Here is a 21,109-nt window from a genome sequence, read left to right as displayed (position 1 = left end):
ATGACTAGCACAGGGTAAATGATCCATAAATAGGAGCTTCAAAGAAAGAAAAAAAAATTGAAGACATAGCTGTATTCTGGCTACCAGCCCTCAACCATTCTTACTTCCCTTCCTCTACCATTCAATTTAGAGACAAAAAGATTGCTGACCTGGAAACGTGGGAGATGATGTTGACACCTTTAATAACAAGGATGTGAGTGGACAAATAGGCAGAAAGTTCATCTTCAAAGCATTTCACCCTCATAAACTCATCACAGTCCCACCCTGACCCAGAAGATGGTAGATCCCTAGTCTAACCCACTGTAACATACACCTGACAGCCAGACCAAAAGCTGCTCCCTGAGTTCAAATAAACTCACAAATTCCTAGTTAACATCTGCAATGATCATGGCCCCAAGGTAGAGGGCTAATAAGGATGTATCTGTTGAAGGATCATAACCTAATGTGATAATGAAGTGTGTACTAAGGTTCTCCATTCTCAGGTCAGAGGAAGTCTAGAATTTGTCTCATGCCTTTTTATCCTAGCAGGTAAGACATTGTTTATTAGTAGGTTGCAAGTGTGTCTTATTCATGCCTGGAATTACAGCAACCAGCACATTGTTTGAAACAAAGTAGACACTAAGTAATTTTTCTCCTGAGCTTACAGCCAAGAGCAGGAAAACAATCAGTAACAACAACAACAAATTGAACCCCACCCTCCACACCCATGTCTAATAGGACCTCTCAGACGCATAGTAGGTGCTCAAGATTATAAATTCCATAAGGATGACAGGTCTTGTTTGTACAAGGTTCTTTTTTATATACAAGCTACTACAGTGTTTGGCATGTTGTAGGTACTCAAAATATATTTGTCAGACGAATGGATGGCAGAAACAGCTTCCTAGAGCTTTCCTATAGTGTTTTGACAGGTAAAATGACTTGACTGATTGGTGCCCTCTGGTGGTAAAGAAAACAGGACACTTACCTCCATCTGTACGGCATCAAATGATGCCCTTCAACCAGGGCTCTCTTTTTTTTTTTTTTTTTAAAGATTTTATTTATTTATTTGAGACAGAGAGAGAGAGGAGCGCACAACACACAGCAGGGGGAGGGGCAGAAAGAGAAGGAGAAGCACTCACCCCTCTGACCAGGGAAGCCCATCATGGGTCCAATCCCAGAACCCTGAGATTACCACCTGAGCTAAAGACAGACATTTAACTGGCTGAGCCACCCAGACACTCCTCAACCAGGGCTCTTCTGAAGAATTGATTCTTTCTAACAAAGAGAAAAGATACGGAAATCTTGGAAGATAAATGAGAGGTAGGGGTGTTTGTTTTAGAGAGGTTAATTCTGACCTTATAGAATGACACGTTTTAGGGGACTAGCTTTTTTTTTTTTTCATACTGTGTATGTTAACACATGTAAGTCAAATAGTGCTCTTAAGGAACTACAATCTTTCTTTAATAATAATAGCTAGAAAAAAATAGGTAGCATATACTGTGCATCAGTATGTGACATGCTCTTTACAAGCAGTATTCTGTTTAATTGTCAAAAAATCCATGACATCCATACCAGAACATCTGTTTTCCTGAGTATAATAACTCTTTTCTTTAAGATTTTATTTATTTATTTGACAGAGAGAGATCACAAGCAGGCAGAGAGAGAGGGGGAAGCAGGCTCCCCATTGAACAGAGAGCCTGACGCGGGGCTCCATCCCAGGATCCTGAGATCATGACCCGAGCCGAAGGCAGAGGCCCAACCCACTGAGCCACCCAGGCTCCACATTCCTGAGTATAATAACTTTTAGAGGGGAGCTTAGGTGGCTCAGTCGGTTAAGTGTCTGCCTTCAGCTCAGGTCATGATCCCAGGGTCCTGGGATGGAGCCCCACATTGGGCTCCCTGCTCTGCTTCTCCCTCTCCCACTCTGTCTGCTTGTATTCCCTCTCTCACTCTCTCTTTGTCAAATAAATAAATAAAATCTTAAAAAAAAGGATTTAGAAAAGTTAAGAATGTCACCAAGGTCACCCAGTGCATAAATGTTAGAACCTGGAGTTGAACCTTGGCCATCCCACTTAAGCATGTCTGCTTTTAACCAAAGTACTATAATACTCCTAATCTAACATGCCCATAACAATCTGTACATATCATATCACCGCCAATGCTATATTGCAATTATTTGTTTACATCTTTCTCCTGGACTCTGAGGAGCTCTTAAGAAAGAGCCATTCATTCATTCGACAAATATTTATTGAGAGCCTGCTATGTGACAGGCCCTATGCTAAATGCCAAGGATACAGTAGTGAATGAGATGGAAATGATTTAGTCATGCCCTCATGGAGCTTACATTCTAGTGGCTGAGACTGAATCACACAAAAACAAGTAATTACTAGATAAATAATATCATTGCCAGTTTGGGTGAGTACTATTGAAGGGTGATTAAAGTAGGGCCTAAAACTGAAAATTTTGGGGTGAATGCAATTTTACTTTTTACTATCCTTTTTTGGGTGGGGGGTGAATGCAGTTTTAAAAAAAAAGATTTGATTTTATTTATTTTAGGGGGGTGGGGCAGAGGGAGAGAGAGAATCTTTAGCAGGCTCTACTCCCAGCACTGAAAGCATTGCAGGGCTTGATCTCACAACCCTGAGATGATGACCTGAGCCAGAATCAAGAGTCAGATGCTTAACCAACTGAGACACATAGGTGCCCCTTAAGATTTTATTTTTAAGTAATCTCTACTCCCAACGTCACCTCAAATTCACAACCCCTGAGATCAAGAGTTGCCAGTTCTACAAACTGAGCAGCCAGGTGCACCAGGGGTAAATATAAATTTTAAGTGGAGGCAGGAGAAAGGCAGAATAAGCCTCTTTGAGGTTACATTTAAATGAATACAGGGGTCAATGGCCTTCATATGCCCACCCTCTGCCCCAGATGGTGGATTATATGCAGCTGTGGCGGGAGGACAGGGAGTCCTAGTGTATTTTTCTTTGTTTGTTTAAGAAAAAGTTCCAAATCAATAAAGTGAGTTTGTTTCTTTGTTTGTTTGGTTGGTTTTGTATTTTTCTTTTTTTAAATGAATCAATAGCAACATCCAGTTCTCCCAGGCTCTCTCTGCCTGCACCTGAGATGGTGGCAAGCAGGATCCTGGGGCTAAGGCTGCAGCTCAGGGCAAAGCAGGACCAGATGTGGGTTTCCACCTTTGCTTGGCCTCAGGGCTGGCAACCAGATCCTGGAGCAACCCATCTGGTCTCTTGAATAAAGGTCAAAACTAGATCCAAAAAAAAAAAAAAAAAAGGAATAGAAAGACCAGCCTATAAAATGTGAGGGCAAGATCATAATTCCAGGTTTTTGACTCGTGATCATCATGTCTTATTTATCTCTTTATCCTTGAGACTGAACACAGTGCTTGCCATTTCTTAAATGGCAACCAGTGTGGAATGAGTGGTTGACTTAGCTATCTGATCTTCCTCAATGCTTGATCAGATTACAACAGTGCTGCTTCTTCTATTCAGTCAATTCAAACCCAAATTATGCTTCAAGACTTAGCACAAACCCATCTCCTCCAGGAAACCTTACTTAACCATCAAAACATTCTTTAACCATAAAGAAGGAAATCCTGCCTTTCGTGACAGTATTGACGAACACTGAGAGCATTATGCTAAGTAAAATAAAGTCAGATAAAAACAAATGCTGTATGATCTCAATTATATGTGGAATCTAAAAAAGCCAAACTTACAGAGAGTAGGTTGTGGGTGCCAGGAAGTAAGGGTAGGAGAAATGAAGAGATGTTGGTTACAGGATACAAACTTCCAGGTATAAGAGGAATAAGTTATGGGAATCTAATGTACAGCATGGTGACAGTAGTTAACAATACTGTATTGCGTACTTGAAAGTTGCTAAGAGAATAGACCTTAAATGTTCTTACCGTAAAAACAACAACAAATGGTAATTATGTGAGACGAAGGACGCGTTAAATGTATAAACTAACCTTACTTTTGTAACACATACATGTAACAAATTATCACCTTGTATACCTTAAACTTAAGGTTATCCAACAATTATATCTCAATAAAGCTGGGGGGGGGGGTCAAAACATTAAGCAAAAAGGATAGCAAGTTCAAAGGCCCAGAACAAAAAAGCGAGATAAGTAGGGAAAATCAAATAGTTCGATGGTAAGAGAGAAGATTGGAAGGTTAACAGTGGCTACATCCATTCACTCATTCATTCATTCAGTAAACATTTATTGAGTATTTACAGTGTGCTAAGCATTGGCTATGTAAACCTGGTCCTTGTTTCCATGAATTTACAGTCAAGGACTAAGAGACAATTGATAAACAATCAAAACCTATTTAAAAAAAAGAAAATAATGGGATCACAAGATAAGGGAAAACATATTTCAGATTAGATGGTCAGGGAAAGCCTAATTAAATCGGTGATACTTGGGACGCCTGGGTGGCTCAGTTGGTTAAGCAGCTGCTTTCGGCTCAGGTCATGATCCCAGCGTCCTGGGATCGAGTCCCGCATCGGGCTCCTTGTTCTGTGGGGAGCCTGCTTCTCCCTCTGCCTCTGCCTGCCATTCTGTCTGCCTGTGCTCGCTCGCTCGCTCGCTTGCTCTCTTTCTGACAAATAAATAAATAAATAAATAATCTTTAAAAAAAAAATAGGTGATACTTATCCTGACAACTGAAGGATGAAAAAGAGAAAAAGACAAGAAAAAGCATTCCAAGCAGAGCAAACAGCTTGGCTCAAGTTTCCGAGATGGGAAGAATGTGCTATAATTGAGAGGCTTATTTTGCTGAAGCTAAGTGAACAAGGGGTGGAGTATCAAAAAAAGGTTGAATGGGGCGCCTGGATGGCTCAGTTGGTTGAGCATCTGACTCTTGATTTTGGCTTAGGTTGTGATCTCGGGGTCCTGGGATTAAGCCCTGAGCCCCAGTTGGGCTCCCTGCTCAGCTGGGAGTCAACTTGTCTCCCTCTCCTTCTGCCCCTCCCCCTGTTCTCTCTCTCTCTCTCTCTGTCAAATAAATAAATCTTTTTTTTTAAGATTTTATTTATTATTTATTTGACAGACAGAGATCACAAGTAGGCAGAGAGGCAGACAGATAGAGAGAGAGGTGGAAGCAGGCTCCCTGCAGAGCAGAGAGCCCGATGTGGGGCTCGATCCCAGGACACTGGGACCATGACCTGAGCCGAAGACAGAGGCTTTAACCCACTGAGCCACCCAGGTGCCCCTCAAATAAATAAATCTTAAAACGAAAAAGAAAAGGGATGGCATAGCCAGTAAAGTACTTTATATAAACTCATATCTCATCCTAAGTACATTTGGGAGCCACTGCTGAGGTTTTGCTTTTTGTTTTAAGCTGGCTCCATGCTGGGCATGGAGCCCAACATTGGTAATGAAGGATAGGTGGAAGGCAGGCAGGCGGGGATAAGGCCCCCCGACAAAGAAAACCACCCTTCAAAGGATTTTACACACACCCTAGAAGGAGCCCTCCACCCTTTCCCATAGGACAAAAACCTGATTGGATAACAGGCACAGGGAGGGTTAATCAGATTAAAACAGCCTGCCAACAAGCCCATAAATACTCCTAAACTTAGACATTCTGGTGGTAACCCCTTTGGGTCCCCTCCTTCCTTGGGAGCTTTGTACTATCACTTTGCTATCACACAATAAACCTTACTTTGGTGTCCATCACTCTCTCTTTATCTCTTCATTCGTTTATCTCTTCATTCTTCAAAGTGGCATGATCAAGAACGAATGGAGAAAAAAATCCTGCAACAGGGGGATTGAACTCAGGACCCTGAGATCAAGACCCAAGCTTAGATTGAGTCAGACTTTTAAGTAACTGCGCCTCCCAGGAGCCCTGGAGGGGTCACTGGTGAATTTTTAAGAGGAGAATGACATGATAGAGTGATAGTTTTGGAATACTCATTCTGGCAACCACATGGAAAGGGCCTGAAGGAGGACAAGACCACTCTTGTGAAAAACTCCTTTAAAAGCTAGTGCATAAATTAATAAATTATTCCATGCTATTAGAAGTCAGGGTGGTAGTTACTGTTGGAGCATAATGACTAGGTGGCAGAATAAGGGGAAATTCTAAAGGTTCAGGAAATGTTCTTTTCTGGGAGCTGGTTACATAGGTATGTTTCATTTATGAATATTCAAGCTATACCCTTATGTAATTTTCTATATGTATATATGTAATTGTATGTATATGTAATCATATGCTTATATAATTATATGCATAGATATAATTCTATATTCATGTGTATATATGTAATTTTTATGTATGTATATTGTATATCACTTGTAATTACATATACACATATATACATATATATGTATACTGTATGAAAAAGCTATTGAATGAAACTGTCCTATACTCTTCAAAAGTGTTGTCATGAAAGACCAAAAAAGGGAGAGCTCGCAAATGTTCTTAGATTAAGACAGAGAAAGGAAACATGACAACCAAACTGATGCATGATATTGCATCAAGAAATAAAATGCTACTATGTAAAGGGCATTATTGGGATGATCAGTAAAATTTGGGTAGTATTGAATCAAGCTTAAATTTCCTGAATTTTATAACTGGACTATGATTAGTCCTTGTTCTTATTACATATAGGCCAAAGTATTCAGGGATGTGTGCAACTAATTCTCAAGTGGTTCTGCAAAATAGTATGTAAATACATAAAGACAAATTTGACAAAAGTTTTTCTTTTAACTTAAGATTTTATTTATTTGAGAGAGAGCGAGCGCGCAACAGAGAGTGCACAAGCAGGAGGAGGGGCAGAGGGAGAGGGAGAAGCCAACTTCCCTTGAGCAGGGAGCCCCAAGTGGGAATTGATCCCAGTATCCTGAGAGCAAGACTTGAGCAGAAGGCAGATGCTTAACCAACTGAGTCAGGGGCCCAAGACAAACACTAAGTTATGATGGGTAGGTGAAGGATATATGGGAGCTCACTCTATTATTATTACAATATTTTGGTAGATTTGGAAAATTTAATCATAAACTGGAGAGAACGTATTATAATTTTATAATATAACTTATTATATTATAATAAATTATATATTATATTTATATTTATGTTATATTATAATATATTATACATATTATAATTTATAATATAATCACAAGATGATGTGACTTGGACTAAATTTGACACTAAGGACAGAAAAAAATGAGTAAATTTAAGACATATTTTGAAGGTAGAACTGACAAAACTGGCTATTTGATAAGATGTAGTACACGAAAAAAAAGAACAGAAGTCATTGGTGTAAAGAGCCCTCAGCGCCCAAATTAGCTCCACCCTTCGCCCTTCGACGCAACCTGCGGAAGTGAGGAAAAGAGAGCGACTGATAAACTGCAGAAAGGCTTCCGGTCTGGCGTCGCAAAGAGACCGTAAATGGGAGAATCCAGTTTGGCCCCTCCCCCATGATGGGCGGTCCTGGGGAGTGACAGATGCCAATGGCCAGCGATTCTTCCGGCACTCACCCAATGGCTCTGGAACTGGGCGGAGTCCTGCGGCACGAGGCTTGTCCCCACGCGGTGCGGGGAGTTTACCGCAAACCTTCGGCAGTTCTGTTGCCAGGCTTCTGTAATTCTGCGGAGGGCTTGGGCACTTCTGCCAACGTGGGAATAAATTGTGCAGAGTACGTGGGCTTTGAATCCGAAGTGCTGGAGCAAGACCTGGACCCAGAATTATGGGGCCGGCGCCCACGGGAGGGCAGGATCGCGGAGCTGCTGGGGAGCCAGAGGTGGGTGAGCTGTATGGGAGGAAAGAGAACTTTCCAAGTGCCAGAGGTGGCAGAGACTGGCAGTTCGCCGGCGAGGGGCGCGAAGGCGGTAGCTTCTGGAAGAGCCTTATTCCATCACGTTTCCAGTCTGGGGCACCGAGACCGTCAGGGGAGACGGAACCTAGCGTTATTTGGATAGAAGCAGTAAAGCTTATTAAGCTTACTCCTTCGAGAACTGTGCACTTGGAAGAAACCAAACCAGGTCATTTTCCTAACCAGGTCTTCCTCGTCATTGTGTGAGATCTAACCTCTTGTGCCCGGTTCTGTGCTCGCCGCTGTAACAGGGCACAAGGTGGTGCTTCTGGAACCCTTCAGTAGAGCTCTCACCCGTGTGGGACCGTGGAGTGGGGGCGGGGCCCAGGGCTGTAGGGCAGAAGGTTTGGAATCCTGCAGACCAGGCTGTGAAGCCTGCTTACAGCATATGCATACTAACTGTGGAACCTTGAGCTCAGGGGCTCCTTTCAAGTGTGTATTTTCTGTTGGGATTACTGAGGATTGGATGACTTACTGAGTCTATTTTACAGAGGCCACTTATACTGATGTAGACTATAGTCAGGCTTCCTGGCAGGGGTAGAGCCTGAGCAAGAGTGGAGGTGGCATTTGCAGATTCCCAGGACTAACTGAGCAGAAGAGGAAGCTCCCTGGTGCATGGTACTGAAAATACAAGGAGCTCAAGCATTGCTTAGGCTTATTCAACTACTAACCCTACCAACTCCAGGCAGGGCTCCATGCTTGTGCTGTCACATAGAGGAGCCCTCAACTCAAGGTGTTTTCAGCCTAGGGCTCAGTAATGTTCTTCTAAGTAATGATAATCCTGAGTTTTACAGTTGGACTCCCATTCAAAAGAGTGAACAGGAGCCTGTGAAGATTCTGCCCACATCCTATCATGGTGGCACTTCAGGCAGTGGATGCTAGCCATCTGTGACCTCACAGTGGCTTCTCTCCTCATTGGCCACAGGAGATGGAACCAGCTCCAGAAAGCACAGGCAAGGAGGGAAAGAAGGAGTCCTCAAAGAAGCGTACCTTGGCGGGGCCTCCAGTGGAGGGCCTCCTGCAACCAGTGAAGCTTAGCCGGGCAGAACTGTATAAGGAGCCCACCAATGAGGAGCTGAATCGGCTTCGGGAGACTGAGAGTCTCTTCCATTCCAGCTTGCTTCGCTTACAGGTACTATTGGGTGGCTGGGGCTTTGGTTAGACGGTGGGCCCAGGACCCTGATGCTGAAGGACTCTCCCCTGTCTGTTTTTTCAGGTAGAGGAGCTACTAAAGGAAGTGAGGATACCGGAGAAGAAGAAGGAGCGGATTGATACTTTCCTACGGGAGGTCAACCAGCGGGTCCTGAGGGTGCCCTCAACTCCTAAGACAGAGGTAAGGCAGGTAATGTGAAGAAATGGAAAGCCCTGGAGAGGTCCTCAGTGTCGGCCTCTGAAACAGGGCCTCCTCTTCTCCAGAGGGGGTGGGGTGCTAGGGAGCTCATTTTCGCTGCCAGGAGGCTCAACTGGAAGTCCAGTCAGCCATGTGTTTTGTTCATTTGTTCAGCAAACACTTAGTTCCTTGCAGTACTTGTATTCTTAGGATACATTAGTGAACAAAGTGGTCTGTTTTCTAGTGTTGGACTTAGAGATAGTAGATAATAAGCATGGCAGGTAAACCGTGTGGTAATGTTAGAAAGTGGTAAGCACTATGGACAAAGGAGAAAGTAGGGCAAGGTAAGGGAATTGTGGGGATATCAGAGGATGGGAATGGTCTGCAACTTTAAATAGGGTGGTTCAGGTAGGCCCCATTGAAGTGACATTAGTGTGAAGATTTGAAGGAAGTGAGTCAGCCATATAGATACCTAAGGGAGGAAGAGCATGCCGGTAAGGGGAAATAGTCAACACAAAGGCTCAAATGTAGGAGTAAGTCTGGTATATTCCTTGGATTGAATGAGGAGAAAATAGGAGATGAGTTCAGAAAGGCAATGGGGGAAGGAGGCATTTCACGCAGGGCCTTGTACGTAGAAATAAGGACTTTGGCTGTTGCTCTGGGTGAAATGAGAAACCACTGATGGGACATTTTTTGGTAGAGCAGTGATGTGATCTAATTTCATTTTTAAAAACGTTCTCAGGGGGCGCCTGGGTGGCTCAGTGGGTTAAAGCCTCTGCCTTCGGCTCAGGTCATGATCTCCAGGTCCTGGGATCCAGCCCCGCATCGGGGCAAGGAGCTCCTGCTTGGCAAGGAGCCTGCTTCCTCCTCTCTCTCTGCCTGCCTCTCTGCCTACTTGTGATCTCTGTCTGTCAAATAAATAAAATCTTAAAAAAAATAAAAAATAAAAACGTTCTCAGGGCACCTTAGTAGCTCAGTTGGTTAAGCCACTGCCTTTGGCTCAGGTCGTGATCCCGGAGTCCCGGGATTAAGTCCCACATCAGGCTCCCAGCTCCGTGGGGAGTCTGCTTCTCCCTCTGACCTTCTCCCCTCTCATGCTCTCTCTCACTCTCTCTCTCTCAAATAAATAAATAAAATCTTAAAAAAAAATAAAAACGTTCACTCAGACTGTTGTGTTAGTAGAATAGAGGAATGCGTGAGTGGCTCAATTGGTTAAGTATCTGCCTTTGGCTCCCGTCATGATCCCAGGGTCCTGGGACCCAGTCTCCCATCGGCCTTCTTGCTCATCAGGGAGCTTGCTTCTCCCTCTGCTGCTCCCTGTGCTTGGGCTTTCCCAGACAAATAAAATCTTTTTTTTTTTTTTTTAAGATTTTATTTATTTATTTGATAGACAGAGATCACAAGTAGGCAGAGCGGCAGGCAAAGAGAGAGGAAGGGAAGCAGGCTCCCTGCTGAGCAGAGAGCCCGATGCGGTCCTGGGCTTGACCCCAGGACCCAGGGATATGACCTGAGCCAAAGGCAGAGGCTTTAACCCACTGAGCCACCCAGGTGCCCCTGACAAATAAAATCTTAAAAAAAAAAAAAAAAGTAGAATGGCGGGAGATAAAGGTAAAATCAGGGAGACTAGTTAGAAACCTATTATGTGGTGATCCCCAAGAAAGTGGTAGTATCTCAGACTAGGATGGAGAAGTAGAGAAGTGGTCGGTGTCTAGATGCTCTTGAAAGTGGAATGGGTGTTCTTAATGGAGATGAGTGAAGGTGATTTAAATGTTTTGGGCTTGAACAACTACTGTGAAGTTGCCTTAATGAGGAGGACATGTTTACAGAAAGACTAAGAGTTTTCAAATATGTTAAAGTGTTTAATTTCAGATGTCTACTAGACGTCAAGGGGGACATGTCAGAAAGGCAATCAAATTAATATGTATCACTGTCTCTGTCCCCACAGCTGACTGACCAGACCTGGCTCCCAGCTGGGGTTCGAGTACCCGTCCACCAAGTGCCCTATACCGTGAAGGGCTGTTTCCGCTTCCTGCCTCCAGCCCAGGTCACTGTTGTGGGCAGCTACCTTTTGGGTACCTGCATCCGGCCGGACATCAATGTGGACATGGCAGTGACCATGCCCAGGGTGAGGTCCAGTATTTGGGTGATGAGGGACCTGTTCCTTGACCATCTGCAAATTCCTGGGTCCCTCTTTCTTTCCCATTTGCCACTTGCCAGGAGGTTGAAATCTGAACTGGAAAAAGGGCAGAGGTCCCTGGGTGGCTCAGTTAGTTAAGTGTCTACCTTCGGCTCAGTCATGATCCCAGGGTCCTGGAATTGAGCCCCACATTGGGCTCCCAGCTCAGTGAGGAGCCTGCTTCTCCCTCTCACTCCTGTTCGTGCTCTCGCTCTCTCAAATAAATAAAATCTTAAAAAAACAACAAACAAAATTTGTTCTTTTGCTGTCTTCTTGAGGGCAGCTTAAATGTGCCCTTGGATCAGTTGCTGCTGTTTGGAACTTTGCCTTCCTTGTCTGAGAGCTAACTATATTGTTGTTAGCCCTGGTTCAGACACTCTGGCCAGGAAAGACCCCTGAGGTTTCTTTCTTTCTTTCTTTCTTTCTTTTTTTTTTTTTTTTAAAGATTTTGTTTATCTATTTGGCACAGAGAGAGAGAGATCACAAGTAGACAGAGAGGCAGACAGAGAGAGAAGGGGAAGCACGCTCCCCGCTGAGCAGAGAGCCTGATGTGGGGCTCGATCCCAGGACCCTGAGACCATGACCTGAGCTTGAAGGCAGAGGCTTAACCCTCCAAGCCACCCAGGTGCCCCAAATATCCCTGAGGTTTCTAACTGTGACTCACCTTGTCTTCATCCTGGCCCCCCAGCTCTCTCACAACTAGCAGTTAAGTGCCTGGCTCTCTAACAACTAGCAGTTAAGTGCCTGGTCATCTCTCCCTTCTTGTGACCCTCCCCAGGAGATTCTACAGGACAAGGATGGGTTGAATCAGCGCTACTTCCGCAAGCGCGCTCTCTACCTGGCCCATTTGGCTCACCATCTAGGCCAAGACCCCCTCTTTGGCAGTGTTCGCTTCTCCTACACCAATGGCTGCCACCTGAAACCCTCATTGCTGCTTCGGCCTCCTGGTGAGAGGCACACACTGGGCCGAAGGCACAGTCTGGGGTGACAAATCCAGTGGGGGAGGTGTGGGGACCTCAAATCCAAGGTGAGTGGTTTGGGCCTCAGGTTTGAAGGGAAGGTATAAGGACCTCAGATTCTAAGGTGGGAGGGCGTGGGCCCTCACGTAGGAGGAGGGTGGTACAGGGCACCCCCTGGCAGGATCTCAGCACTCCCTGTCTCCCCCAGGGAAGGATGAGCGCCTGGTCACTGTACGTCTGCATCCGTGCCCTCCACCTGACTTCTTCCGCCCCTGCCGCCTGTTGCCGTCTAAGAACAACGTGCGCTCTGCCTGGTACCGAGGGCAGAGTCCCCCAGGGGATGGTAAGCAGGCAGTGTTATCAAGGTAGAGCTGAAGGGAAGGATGTTGGGATTTCTCCTCCCGAGGCTTCCCCTCTCCCACAGGTAGCCCGGAGCCTCCCACCCCCCACTATAACACATGGGTCCTGCAGGACATGACCCTTGAGTCCCATATGCAGCTGCTGTCCACTGTGCTGGGCTCAGCCTTGGGGCTGAAGGATGGTGTGGCACTTCTGAAGGTCTGGCTGCGGCAGCGGGAACTGGACAAGGTGAGTTGGGAGTGGCACAGCTTCCATGCCTCACTGGGTGGCGGGCTGGCCCTAAGCTTGGGCCGCTCTCTCCCTCTCATTTTCAGGGCCTGGGAGGGTTCAGTGGGTTCCTTGTCTCCATGCTGGTTGCCTTCCTTGTGTCCACACGCAAGATCCACACCACTATGAGTGGCTACCAGGTCCTGAGGAGCATCTTGCAGTTTCTGGGTAAGGTGGCTAGACCCTGAAAGGCCAAGGATTCCACTCGTCCTGTGAATCCTCTCATCCTACCAGGGATCATTCAGTTTGTTGCCATCAAACAGTTGAACAAACTGAATTCTGGAGGCAGGCAGTTGTAGTCACCTGACCGGAGGCACAGTGTCATTAGGGCTGGGTCCCCTGGGAAGAAGATACCGTCTGATAACACCCATCTTCTCTGGCTCACTTCAGCCACCACAGATTTGACAGTCAACGGGATCAGCCTATGTCTCAGCTCAGATCCCTCCTTGGTGAGTGGGGCAGGGTTGGGTCTGGACAAGGAGGCTTGATGGTAAGGCCCCAACCCTAACTGATTTCTCTCTGTGCCTCCAAGCCGGCCCTGGCTGACTTCCACCAGGCCTTCCCTGTTGTCTTCCTGGACTCCTCAGGCTTTCTCAATCTCTGTGCTGATGTTACTGCCTCTACTTACCACCAGGTACCAATCCAGTTGTCTCCCTCTCCTGGGTACCCCTCATGTCCTGGTCCAGATTCTGTCCCTTCTGCCAGTCCCAGAGCCCCAGAAACTCCTCTCCAAAGAGCTTAGGTCAGGCATGTCTCTTGGTCTGAGCCCTCAGGTCAATGAAGAGAGGGGTAGAGTGGTGATAGTTTCACATGTGAGTTCCCTGTGGCCCCAGGTACAGCATGAGGCACGGCTGTCTATGGCATTGCTGGACAGTAGAGCTGATGACGGATTCCACCTTTTGTTGATGACTCCCAAACCCATGATCCGGGCTTTTGACCATGTCTTACAGTAAGTTTAGGGGTGGCAGGCTCTGTCAGTGGGGCCTTTTCCCCTGGGGCTGCAGTAATGGGGCAGATGTTTAGATCTTCCTTGTTTTGAGGGGGGGTGGTCTTTGGGGTCAGCAGCACCTCATTCTGTCTCTTTGTCCCTCTATGCCCCTCTAGTATCCATCCATTGAGTCGCCTACAGGCAGCATGTCACCGGCTAAAGCTGTGGCCAGAGCTGCAGGATCTTGGTGGGGACTATGTTTCTGCTGCTTTGGGCTCCCTGACCACGCTCCTGGAGCAGGGTCTGGGGTCCCGTCTGCACCTGCTGGCCCATTCTCGGCCCCCAGTGTCAGAGGTGAGGTGCTGTGGTGGTGGGGAGTTTGTGGGCTTAAGGGGGACTAGCTTCAGAGTCCCATGGGATACAAAAGACACCATTCCTCTAGCTAGATCTACCTACCTACCTACCTTTCTTTATTTCTTCTTTCTTTCTTTTTTTCTTTCTTTTTTTTATCCATTACACAGAGAGAGTGTGCGCAAGCAGGGGGAGGGTCAGAGGCAGAGGGAGAAGCAGGCTCCTCACTGAGCGGGGAGCCCAATGTGAGGTTTGATCCCGGGATCCTGGGATCATGACCCAAGCTGAAGGCAGACACTTGACCAACTGAGCCACCCAGGTGCCCCTAGATCTTTATATCTGGGTTTCCAATCAAGCTGGGGCATTCTTGAGTTGAGCTCAGCCTTTTTACACCCTTCAGTGGGACCTCAGCCAAGATCCACCGAAGCACAGAGACTCTGGGACCCTGACCCTGGGATTGCTCCTCCGGCCTGAGGGGCTGACCAGTGTCCTTGAGCTGGGTCCAGAGGCCAACCAGCCCGAGGTGAGGAGCCGTTGTCTGGGGATGATTTGGGCCTGTCTTGGGAAGGAATCCAAGCTATGCGCTGGCAGAAGTGTGGATTACCCTCATCCGCTTAGATTGCAGCCTTTCAGGGGTTTCTGACAGAGTCCATCTTTGTTGATTTCTCCTACCACCCATTGCCTTTCCTCAGGCTTCTGACTTCCGCCAGTTCTGGGGATCTCGCTCAGAGCTTCGGCGTTTTCAGGATGGAGCCATTCGGGAAGCTGTGGTCTGGGAAGCAGGCTCTATGGCCCAGAAGCGCCTTATTCCCCACCAAGTGGTCACCCACCTCTTGGCACTGTGAGTCTTAGCATCTGGATGCTGGGAAGCAGCCATGGATTGGGGAGCCTTTTAGGAGGGTCTGGCCCAGGCTTTGGGCTGAGCAGCTAAAGTCCAGTTGCTTATTCCAGTAGCCTCAATGCCCACACTGAGTCTGTGCTATGCCCCTTTCCCAGCCATGCCAACATCCCAGATACCTGCGTCCACTATGTGGGGGGCCTTCTGGACGCATTGATCCAAAGCCCAAAAGAGGTAAGGGTTGTGTGTCAGGGCTGGGGTCAAGGTGGGGGGTGGTTGCTGAGCAGCCTGTGTGGTGGAATTCGGTAGCAGGTGGAGGGCACTTGCTATACCTCAGCCAGACTGCACTTCCCATAGTGTCCAGCAGAGGGGATGCTGGCTCTACGGCAGCCTTAGCTGTGGTAAAATCCCAGGTGGTGGGGGTGGAGTGGGGGAGGGGGGATGGGTTCCTAGGGTCCTGGTCTCCTGACTGTGTTCTCCTTCTTAGACCTCCAGCACAGGTGAGGAGGCCCTGGCAGCAGCTGTGCGTTGCTATGATGACTTCAGTCGCCTCCTGTGGGGGCTGGAAGGTCTCCCGCTGACAGTGTCTACTGTGCAGGGAGCTCACCCAGTGCTGCGGTATACTGAGGTGAGGTGCAAAGGGGCAGGGAGCCCTTTCTCCTTGGTGACCCTCTCGCCTCTGCCCCACCCACCCAGTATTGCCCCTTCCAATTCCCATGTTCACTCTCTTCCTGTCTCAGGCCCCTTCCTCAGCCCTACTTCTTCCATAGGTGTTTCCACCTACCCCAGTCCGGCCAGCCTACTCCTTCCATGAGCAGCTTCGAGAGCGGGCCTCACTGTTACCCCGGCCTGACAAGCCCTGTCCAGCCTACGTGGAGCCAATGACCGGTGAGGAGCCTCTTGGGAGGGATGAGAGGAAACTTTCCCACTCCAGCCCACAGTCTCGAGACCACTTACTTTTCTTCCTAGTGGTATGTCACCTGGAGGGCAGTGGTCAGTGGCCACAGGACGCTGAGGCCATACGGCGGGTCCGAGCTGCCTTCCAGCTGCGCCTGGCAGAGCTGCTGACACAACAGCACGGGCTGCAGTGTCGTGCCACGGCCACGCACACAGACGTCCTCAAGGTTAGGCTGGTGCAGGGTCAGGAAGCCCCAGGGAGGGAGGAGATGGGATGTGAGGGTGCTCCAGGCTGACCTGGATCTCTCACCCCATCCCCTCTTTCGCCAGGATGGGTTCGTGTTCCGGGTTCGTGTGGCCTATCAGCGGGAGCCCCAGATCCTGAGGGAAATGCGGAGCCCTGAGGGGATGATCTCCTTGAGGGACACACCTGCCTCTCTCCACCTCCAAAGGGAGACGAGGCACTTGCCCCTGCTCACCAGCGCCTTGCATGGGTATGGCCCTGTCTGAGAGGCCAGATGTTATAATAGAGATAGGAGTTATGGAGTCAGGCAAATTCTAGAACCCTCACCCTGCCACTTCACTGGCTATGTCCTTTTTGGGCAGGGCAGGCCCCCTGCTCTGGCCTTATTTCTCATGTGTGAAATGGGAATTTTATAGGACCAACCTGTTGGCATTAAATAGGGGTATGTGAGATTCTGTATAGAATGTGTTAGCACAGAGGGAGATTTCAGGGAAAGGTTGAGTGGAGAGTGGTGGTGGAGATGAAGTACTGTTCTTGGGCCCTGATGGCCTGAGGCTCATTGCCACTACTCTTCCCCATCTGCAGGCTCCAGCAGCAACACCCAGCCTTCTCAGGTGTGGCGCGGCTGGCCAAGCGGTGGGTACGTGCCCAGCTTCTGGGTGCGGGGTTCACGGACGAGAGCCTGGACCTGGTGGTTGCTGCTCTTTTCCTGCATCCTGAGCCCTTCACCCCTCCCAGGTGATTCTCTCCATCTTTACCTTAGACAGAAAGTTCCCCTTGGGGCCAGCTTTCATCCCTTAGGCTATACCTTCAGTCCAAATGGGAGGGGGTAGCTGAAACAGGTGACAGAAGGGGTTCTGAGACACCCCCCACCCCCTAATCCCTGCCAAGGGGTCTAGGTTGTCTAGACCACTGGGTGAGCCCTGGGATGTGTGGTTGGGCCCAAACTCTTTGCTCACTCCTTTTTCTCAGCTCCCCCCAAGTCGGCTTCCTTCGGTTCCTTTTCTTGGTGTCAACCTTTGATTGGAAGAACAACCCCCTTATTGTCAACCTCAACAACGAGCTCACTGGTAAGTGGTAGGACTGGGGTCAGACTACCACAGGAAAGACCGTTTATGGATTGCAGAGTAGGGCACATGAGGTTCTCCCTGTCAGTCTGTGAGGTGCCTTTATGTGTGTATGCCCAACCTTTTCCGGATATTTGTGCTTGACCCCAGTGGCCTTGGCGTGGGGGAATTACTAGGAAGAAGAGGCCTAGTCCCAAGTGTTTAGGGAGTTCTGAGGCTGGAGAGCTATGGTTTGCTCACATGATGATCAGAAACCGAATGGGCTAAGGGTGGTAAGCAGGCTACCTGGTGGGGGCTGTGAAGGGAAGAAGGGAGTAGAAGGAGACACTGAATGCTGGGTCAGAAGTCTTGTGTGGAGCAGGAAAGGGCCCATATTAGATGCCCAGACCTCTTGGGGAGTGGGGGTGATGATTTCCAGTTGTAACATGAGGAGCTCTGGTCCCAGCAGAGAGGAGGGTGTCAGCTTCCTAATTCCCCAGGTGTGTGGGAGCATAGGGTGGGATGGGGTCAGGGGCAGGCCTCAGCCTGTGCAAGCCCGGAAACTAGACTGGGGTGCCAGGCAGTGGAAAATTCTGCCTCTGGGCTGAGCTTGGGAGTGTAGCGCCCCACCCAGCAGGGGCAGACATGGTGTCCTTTTCATTGCTTTTGTCTGTTGGGGGAGGGCCGTCAGAAAATCCCTGCAATGGGCCAGCAGAAGACCTGGGGCAGTAGAACACGTCGGGAAAGGAGCAGGCTGACCCAGGACCCCCCTCTTGTTCACAGTGGAGGAGCAGGGGGAGATCCGCAGTGGCTTCCTGGCAACTCGGACACAACTCCCTGTCATGGTCATCGTTACACCCCAGGATCGTAAAAACTCTGTATGGACACAAGATGGACCCACGCCCCAGGTGCAATCCCATCCCTACTTCCAAATTTGTGTTTTTCTTCCCCTAAGGAAAAAGTAGGCCCAGTCCGACCTCAGAGAGACCCATGGTTAGGTCTAATCTGTTTGCTGTATGTTTATCCCCTCTAGATTCTACAGCAGCTTGTGGTCCTGGCCGCTGAGGCCTTGCCTGTCCTAGAGAAGCAGCTAATGGATCCCCAGGGGCCTGGAGACATCAGGGTAAGCCCCTGACCAAGAGTGGCTCTGGGGTTCTGGGGAGTCTGCCTTTGAACATTGGAAGTCTGGAGGTGTGGGGGCCCTCACTTGATGCTCTGTCTCCTTGTTTGGTGAGACTGAATCCACAGAAGGCATCAGAGCTGCCCACGGTGCCTGACAGTGCTGGAGCCTGCAGGATAACCAGGGTCCTGGCTCTCTCCAGGCTGCATGCCTCTAGCCTTTGCTCCTCCTGAGAGGGTAAAGCTGACCCCAGCTGGGGCTTGGTGTTCCCACCTTTAGATGAGCATTTGGGTCCCTAATTGGGGCGGGGTGGGTGACAGACAAAAGAGAAGGAGGAAACCGAGGTGGGCATGTAGGAGGCTTTGTGGTCCACCTCTCAACTCCCAGTGGGCACTGCTGACCCTGTCCTACCCTTCCTCAGACGGTGTTCCGGCCGCCCTTGGATTTGTATGATGTGCTGATCCGCCTGTCTCCCCGCCATATCCCCCGGCACCGCCAAGCTGTGGACTCGCCAGCTGCCTCCTTCTGCCGTGGCCTGCTCAGTGAGCCAGGGCCAACTTCCCTGATGCCTGTGCTGGGCTATGATCCTCCTCAGCTCTATCTGGCACAGCTCAGGGTAGGCCCTAAGGGACTGACTAAACCTGGGGAGGGGACTTCCAAGTGAACCTGGGGCCATGGAGGTGATTCTCAGGTGTCCAACACCTGTAGTCTTACCTGTGTCCTGCCCTTTCCTAGGAGGCCTTTGGGGACCTGGCCCTTTTCTTCTATGACCAGCATGGTGGAGAGGTGATTGGTGTTCTCTGGAAGCCCAGCAGCTTCCAGCCCCAGCCCTTCAAGGTGTGCTGGCTGGTGATAACTGTGTGTTTGTGAGTGTGTGCTTACAGTTCCATGTGGGCACACCTGTCTGTATGTGGCGTGCTCTCTGAGTGACCGTGGGTCAGGTGTGGAGCACGTGTCTTGCATGTCTGTCTCCACTATTGCTGTTCCCCTCCACCACCCGCATGTCGTCCCTGGTGTACCTTTGGGACACTCAGTCCACATTTCTCTGCTTCCCCTAGGCCTCCAATGTGAAGGGGCGCATGGTGACGTCTCGAGGTGGGGAGCTGGTGATGGTGCCCAATGTGGAAGCGATCCTGGAGGACTGGGCCGTCCTCGGTGAAGGCCTGGTGCAGGCCGTGGAGGCCCGAAGTGAAAGGTGGACTGTGTGATCTCCAGCCCTAGGAGCAAGCTGTAGGTGACAGCTGGACTTCAAACCTCTGGAATGGCATGACCTCCACCCTTGCCACATATGGATCCTTCGTGGAGTACCTGCCAGTCTGAACACACTGAGATGTTCCCCCAAAGAAGTCCTGCCCCAGTTTTCTGTCTGATGCCTCAGCACTGGGGCAGAGAGTTCCCTGGGCCTGTCTGAACTCCCAGAAGAGGAGGGTGAGCCAGCTTAGAGAGGGAGCTAAATGAACCCAAAAGATCCATCTACCTGTCAGCCCTGGCCTGTCTTCCTAGGATGTTTCCAGAAGCTTGGAGAGGAGGACACGTGTCCAGGGCTGAGGCTCTGTCTCCTTCCTATTGCCAGGATATGTGCCTAGACCTTATAGTATGCCCTTCAGTGTAGGGTCTGAACTTTAAATAAGGCCTAGAGGAGGTGAGATACTTGCTGAGGGTCCCAGAATTCCCGCATTGAGAGGGGTGCTGCTGCTTTCCAGGGTGGGATATGGAAATGGGACAGAGGGCAGAAGGGGCTGGCTGGGTGAAGGGGCGAGGGGGACAGCTGGTCCTCTAGTCCAGGAAAGCTGCAGAGAGCACCTGTGTCTCAGTCCCTCTGGCTCTGTGCCTCTGCCCGTTCATGTCACAAACTGCCCCCACCTCGTCCCTGCAGCGGGCGTGCAGAGGAGAGCAAGACCCTGATCCTGCTCTCCAGGAGCTCTCCATATCGGGGGTGTAGAGGGGTTGCTTCCTCCTTTCAGCCCGGTACACACCCCTCTTCCGGCAGCCTCTCCCTTCTCCATCTCCCCTAATCCTGGATGTTTTACAGACTCAGCTCAAATAGTGCTTCCTCCAACCCTTCCCATGCCCCCAGCCTGAGGTGCTCTTTCTCTTCTCTGAAACATTGGAGCAGTTTTTGTCTGTTCAGCTTACTTGGTGGTCACATTCAGTGGCATGCACCCTTCTGTTGTCTTAAACTTGGATTTTAAATTAAATTACTTACTTTTGGGGCACCTGGGTGGCTCAGTCGTTAGGTGTCTGCCTTTGGCTTAGGTCAGGATTTCAGGGTCCTGGGATCGAGTCCCATGTTGGGCTCCCTGCTCAGCAGGAAGCCTGCTTTTCCCTCTTCTGCTCCCCCTGCTTGTGTTCCCTCTCTTGCTGTGTCTCTGTCAAATAAATAAAATCTTAAAAAAAATAATAATAATCACTTACTTTCCCCATGTTCTTGGCTCTTCTGCCTTCTTCACATGGTTTTAACCTTGTCTTCTACACCTCTTTGGGGACACGTGACACGTGGATTTCTTGGTGCCTTTGTGGCACCGAGGACAGCGCTGTGCTCAAGAAGGATGCAGATGTGTACAGAAGGGCTGATGGGAGCAAGCACCAGATTTCAAAGAAAGAGAATCATGATTTTTACTCTGCCTAGAATGCGCGGGGTGGTGATGGTGAGCGGACGGTCATAGAGGGCTCAGTAAGTGCCGGGTGCTATTAGGTTTTTTATATATCTTCTGTGTGGGAATGTGCTCACACAGTAATACCAGCCCCATGAAGTATGTGCTTTGACTTCTCATCTGAATGAAGGAG

At 49.0% G+C, this 21,109-nt stretch overlaps 1 protein-coding gene across 2 annotated transcripts; it reads left to right on the top strand.

Annotated features, from left to right (window-relative positions):
• The first annotated feature begins 7,612 nt into the window (after positions 1-7,612).
• Positions 7,613-20,706, top strand: LOC111146139 (nucleolar protein 6). Of its 2 annotated transcripts, XM_022501549.1 has the most exons (26): positions 7,614-7,734; positions 8,732-8,938; positions 9,023-9,139; positions 11,082-11,261; positions 12,091-12,259; positions 12,480-12,614; positions 12,696-12,859; positions 12,946-13,066; positions 13,289-13,347; positions 13,431-13,532; positions 13,732-13,847; positions 14,003-14,180; positions 14,578-14,700; positions 14,870-15,018; positions 15,174-15,249; positions 15,503-15,643; positions 15,786-15,903; positions 15,985-16,139; positions 16,243-16,406; positions 16,742-16,894; positions 17,129-17,226; positions 17,986-18,110; positions 18,236-18,325; positions 18,744-18,938; positions 19,058-19,159; positions 19,381-20,706. In XM_022501549.1, exons 1-26 carry the CDS (start codon positions 7,681-7,683, stop codon positions 19,528-19,530), a joined length of 3,441 nt encoding a protein of 1,146 aa, XP_022357257.1. In that variant the 5' UTR covers positions 7,614-7,680; the 3' UTR covers positions 19,531-20,706. The 2 variants fall into 2 exon arrangements, with proteins under 2 accessions (XP_022357258.1, XP_022357257.1); XM_022501550.1 differs by lacking the exons at positions 15,503-15,643; positions 15,786-15,903; positions 15,985-16,139; ... (5 more) ...; positions 18,744-18,938; positions 19,058-19,159 and having other exon boundaries at positions 7,613-7,734.
• The last annotated feature ends 403 nt before the right edge of the window (positions 20,707-21,109 follow it).

Source organism: Enhydra lutris, unplaced genomic scaffold, assembly GCF_002288905.1.
Source record: "Enhydra lutris kenyoni isolate GAN:26980312 unplaced genomic scaffold, ASM228890v2 scaffoldscaffold13, whole genome shotgun sequence".
Classification (NCBI taxonomy): Eukaryota; Metazoa; Chordata; class Mammalia; order Carnivora; family Mustelidae; genus Enhydra; species Enhydra lutris.
The sequence above is the reverse complement of the archived record's forward strand: the minus strand, read 5'-3'. Positions and strand labels throughout refer to the sequence as shown.

Excerpts from the sequence above, each read along its gene's own strand:
- LOC111146139 (XM_022501549.1), top strand. The coding sequence starts at position 7,681 with ATGGGGCCGGCGCCCACGGGAGGGCAGGATCGCGGAGCTGCTGGGGAG. Across the intron at positions 9,140-11,081 it reads CCTCAACTCCTAAGACAGAG|CTGACTGACCAGACCTGGCT; the intron begins GTAAGGCAGGTA and ends CTGTCCCCACAG. Across the intron at positions 13,848-14,002 it reads GCTTTTGACCATGTCTTACA|TATCCATCCATTGAGTCGCC; the intron begins GTAAGTTTAGGG and ends ATGCCCCTCTAG.